This window comes from Pundamilia nyererei, unplaced genomic scaffold (assembly GCF_000239375.1).
Source record: "Pundamilia nyererei isolate P.nyererei 1_Seehausen unplaced genomic scaffold, PunNye1.0 scaffold00225, whole genome shotgun sequence".
Taxonomy (NCBI): Eukaryota; Metazoa; Chordata; class Actinopteri; order Cichliformes; family Cichlidae; genus Pundamilia; species Pundamilia nyererei.
The window spans coordinates 935905-940859 of record NW_005187626.1 but is presented as its reverse complement, the minus strand read 5'-3'; the positions used below and the strand labels follow the sequence as shown (position 1 = coordinate 940859).

The 4955-nt window shown below is 45.1% G+C and overlaps 1 protein-coding gene across 1 annotated transcript in view; it reads left to right on the top strand.

Annotated features, from left to right (window-relative positions):
* Positions 1–4955, top strand: part of LOC102212108 (signal-induced proliferation-associated 1-like protein 2) — a 13276-nt gene that overhangs the window by 5753 nt on the left and 2568 nt on the right. Inside the window, exons 2-4 of the mRNA XM_005748628.2 lie at positions 1178–1241; positions 4047–4233; positions 4301–4420. Coding sequence (XP_005748685.1) covers positions 1178–1241; positions 4047–4233; positions 4301–4420 — 371 coding nt within the window. The remainder of the gene's footprint in view (positions 1–1177; positions 1242–4046; positions 4234–4300; positions 4421–4955) is intronic.

Sequence of the window (4955 nt, the reverse complement as noted above, 5' to 3'; positions counted from 1 at the left end):
TGTTGGGTTTTTCTCTGTATCTATGAAGCGCCTTGAGGCGACTTATGTTGTGATTTGGCGCTATATAAATAAAATTGAATTGAATTGAATTGAATTGAGAGAAAGATCAGCTGGACACTGACTCCTGGCCGTGACACTTATCATATGTTCGACACATCCGTCTGAAGCTCCTTCTGACCTCTCACAGCAAACATCACATCTGTATGTTCTCTCTCATTTTCTCCATTCGTCAGCTCCTAAAAATACTCCTGCCACCTTGTAAACACAAACTGTTCACCCATGAGGGTTAGGGTTTTCTTTCTATCTCTGTCCTGCTGCACATCTTTTCCAGCTCGATTGCTCTGCATATCCAGTCAGTACAAGTCTTCTTCTCTTTCCTTACTGTCCGGTCTCACGTTGCCACCTTTGCGGTACGCCTAACCTCCCAGTACTTCTGCCTACTTCATCTCCCTCACTATCCCACTATTTCTGTGACAGCCCTTTCCTTTGAATACTTTCTTGTGCTTCCTGATTTTTGCACAAAGTCTCCTTTTTCCTCTGTCCAGAGGAAACACCAGACACCATCCCAGTCCCAGCACTACCAAATTCTCTTCTACCTGACAGCCAGCCTGTGGGCCATGCACACTGACAACATTCAACATCAAGCCTTCGATTTCCAGCTTCAAACTCATTGTCCTGTCGGACACTCTTCATCTTCACTCGCTCTTCCTCACCATGGTAGAACAGCTTCAGTCTGCCTCCTGTGCTCCTGGCCTTACTTCCCTTCCACCTGGACTCCTGCACACATAAGATATCTATCTTCTTTCTCTCCATCATACCAGCCTTCTCTCTCTTTGCATTTAGTCTGTCTCACTGCCTCCTCACATGCCTTCTCCTCTTACTTTGTCATTGGCTAACAGCAGCAGTGTTTCTATGAGCATCCCGTTAGCCATCGTTGTTAACCCAGCGCTGACTGCTCCGATATGCAAATCTCAGTTTTGGTGATCCGCAGGTTTGATTTGGCAAAGATGCCCTTCCTGAAGCAGCCCTCCCCATGTAGTGCCAGGCTGGGGTCCAGCACTAGAATTACACTAGCTTGGCCCCTTAAAGAAGCATTGGGACCGATTGCTTTTCAGGTTCTGATTCTTTAAACTGATTAAATCACAGCTCACTAATCAACAATAAACTTCTCCTGCAGATTCAGCTGTGTTCCAATAAAAGATGTTGGCGTGAAGCAATTTGATGTCACTGCAGGTGAACAGGTGAGGCTCATTTCTTTGTCATTCATTAATTATTAGTAATGTATTCATGAAAAAGCCCCAGTTCAAATGTAAGATTGGATTTAATAACATGTTTATTGTTCTACATCTGTCAATTCAATTCAATTCAATTCAATTTTATTTATATAGCGCCAAATCACAACATAAGTCGCCTCAAGGCGCTTCATAGATACAGAGAAAAACCCAACAATCATATGACCCCCTATGAGCAGCACTTTGGCAACAGTGGGAAAGAAAAACTCCCTTTTAACAGGAAGAAACCTCCGGCAGAACCAGGCCCAGGGAGGGGCGGGGCCATCTGCTGCGACCGGTTGGGGTGAGAGAAGGAAGACAGGATAAAGACATGCTGTGGAAGAGAGACAGAGGTTAATAACAGATATGATTCAATGCAGAGAGGTCTGTTAATACATAGTGAGTGAGAAAGGTGACTGGAAAGGAAAAAGTCAATGCATCATGGGAATCCCCGGCAGCCTATGTCTATTGCAGCATAACTAAGGGAGGATTCAGGGTCACCTGGTCCAGCCCTAACTACAATGCTTTAGCAAAAAGGAAAGTTTGAAGTCTAATCTTGAAAGTAGAGATAGTGTCTGTCTCCTGAATCCAAACTGGAAGCTGGTTCCACAGAAGAGGGGCCTGAAAACTGAAGGCTTTCCCTCCCATTCTACTTTTAAATACTCTAGGAACAACAAGTAGGCCTGCAGAGCGAGAGCGAAGTGCTCTAATAGGGTGATATGGTACTACAAGGTCATTGAGATAAGATGGGGCCTGATTATTTAAGACCTTGTATGTGAGGAGCAGGATTTTGAATTCAGTTCTGGATTTAACAGGAAGCCAATGAAGGGAAGCCAAAACAGGAGAAATATGCTCTCTCTTTCTAGTCCCTGTCAGGACTCTTGCTGCAGCATTTTGGATCAGCTGAAGGCTTTTCAGTGCGTTTTTTGGACATCCTGATAATAATGAATTACAGTCGTCCAGCCTGGAAGTAATAAATGCATGAACTAGTTTTTCAGCGTCACTCTGAGACAGGATATTTCTCATTTTAGAGATGTTGCACAAATGGAAGAACGCAGTCTTACATATTTGTTTAATATGTGCGTTGAAGGACATGTCCTGGTCAAAAATGACTCCAAGGTTCCTCACAGCGTTACTGGAGGCCAAGGTAATGCCATCCAGAGTAAGAATCTGCTTAGATACCATATTTCTAGGCTTTTCAGGGCCGAGTACAATAACCTCAGTTTGATCTGAATTAAGAAGCAGAAAGTTAGCAGCCATCCAGGTCTTTATGTCTTTAAGACATTCCTGCAGTTTAACTAATTGGTGTGTGTTATCTGGCTTCATGGACAGATAGAGCTGGGTGTCATCTGCATAGCAGTGTAAATGTATGCTATGTCTTCTAATGATGCTGCCTAAGGGAAGCATGTATAATGTAAACAGAATTGGTCCTAGCACTGAACCCTGTGGAACTCCAGTGTGTGAAGAGGACTCTCCATTTACATGCACAAACTGGAGTCTATTAGATAGATATGATACAAACCACTGCAGTGCAGCACCTGTAATACCTACAGCATGTTCTAATCGCTCTAATAGGATATTATGGTCGACAGTATCGAATGCTGCACTGAGGTCTAGCAGGACAAGCACAGAGATGAGTCCACTGTCAGAGGCCATAAGAAGATAGTTGGTTGGTGTTACTAAGGCTGCTCCTGTCGTATCATCATAATGATCATCATCTCTGGTTAATTATTAGAAACGGGTTGAAGCACAACCTGTTAAACTTCCCCATAAACACATGTTGAAGGTAACCCAGGTAGCAAGATGACATTGAATTGATGTTTGTCTGAATTATCATTATGGTTGAAACCTCAATGAATCAGCATTAAAATACTAATGAAACCTGATGATATCATAGTCATGACACTAGAATAACACTGATTCATAGTTGTCCCATTATAATTGATTGCTGATCTATTTAGTTGACTAGGTGACACAATTAGGTTGAAAACTCCATCCATCCAACCATCCAATTGCTTCTATGTCTCTGCGGCCGCATCGTGGAGCAGCAGCCCAAGCAGAGAAGCCCAGACCCTCCCTCTCCCTAGGCACTTCCGCTAGATTGTCCGGGGGAACGCAGAGATATAGTCTCTCCAGTGTGTCCAGTGTGAGTTTAGAGTGTCTAGAAGAGAGTATATCTCTTCTAGACGAGAGTATATCTCGTCTAAACACTATATCGACCGGTAAATCAAGCGCTTCGCTTTTACACTCAGCTCTCTCTTCACCTCGACAGACCGGTACAGTGTCTGCATCACTGCAGCTGCAGCACCAATCCGTCTGTCGATCTCCTGCTTCCCTCACTCATGAACAAGATCCCGAGATCCTCAAACTCCTCCACTTGGGGCAGCAACTGTTCCCTGACCTGGAATGGGCACTCCACCCATTTTCAGGTGAGACCCATGGCCTCAGATTTGGAGGTGCTGATTTTCATTCCCACCGCTTCACACTTGTCTGTGAACCACTCCAGTGCGAGCTGGAGGCCATCACCTGATAAAGCCAACAGAATCACTTTGTCTGCACAAAGCAGAGATGAGATTCTGAGATTCTGCCACTTGGTTATGCCTAGAAATTCTTTCCGTAAAAATTATGAACAGAATCGGTGAAAAAGGCAGCCCTGGCAGAGCCCACCAGGAACGAGTCCGACTTATGGTGTTTCCAGTTTTCGTTAACTGCAACTTTACCCTGACCTCTGACCAACTTTATTTTCATTCTAACAACCAATCCCTCATCTCTCAGCCCATCAGAGTCCCTGGTGTTCCTCCTCCGTCTCCATGGAGATGTCTGACCCACACGATGTCACGTGACATGTTGTACGGGATTTTGTTTCGCTGTTCTCAGCTGCCGTCGGACCACCTGCCCCCACGTATCAACAGCACGCTACCACCCACCATCTGCAGAAAACTGCCACTGCCGCTACAGAGGAGTGAGTAGCTGTTCTCTGACTTTTAGAATGCAAGTCAATGTCAGCACTCACCTGCCTTCCTCCACAGGTAACCGCTCTTACTCTGACAACTTATTGGCTCTGAGGTCTGGAGTTAAACACATGCCGCTCCCACGAGCTTCATCACAGCTGGACTGGCTTGACCTGGAGAGCACTCAAGCCTTCAAAGGTAACAGTCACTGCACTCAAACTTATCAAACTCCTGGATGGAAGGAGGATTAAATTATGATGAGGGCTTCTTGTCTCGTTGGGACAGATTTAGATAGGCTGTGTCTTCTCTACTCTGACACTCAAAGCGCTTTACACAACTTGCCTCAGTTGCACAATACCTTTTTTCTATGTAAATGCTTTCTATCTAACATTTACACATGTTCATACTCCGATGGATGCAACGGAGAGCAAATTGGGGTTAATATCTTGCCCAAAGACATAGACTGGAGCAGATGGGCATCGAACCTCCAGCCTTGCGATTAGTAGGTGACCTGCTGTATCTCCTGAGCTCTAGCCACCTTAGTTAGTCTCTAACCTCTGTGTTTGTTGGCCCACTAACCCTCTGACCTTGTGGTGGGCAGATTCCATCCAATTCAGTTTATTTATACAGCGCCAAATCACAACAAGGAGACAGTAGACCAGGGGTGCCCAATCCCGGTCCTCGAGAGCTACCGTCCTGCAGCTTTTAGATGCATCCTTGTTCCCACACACCC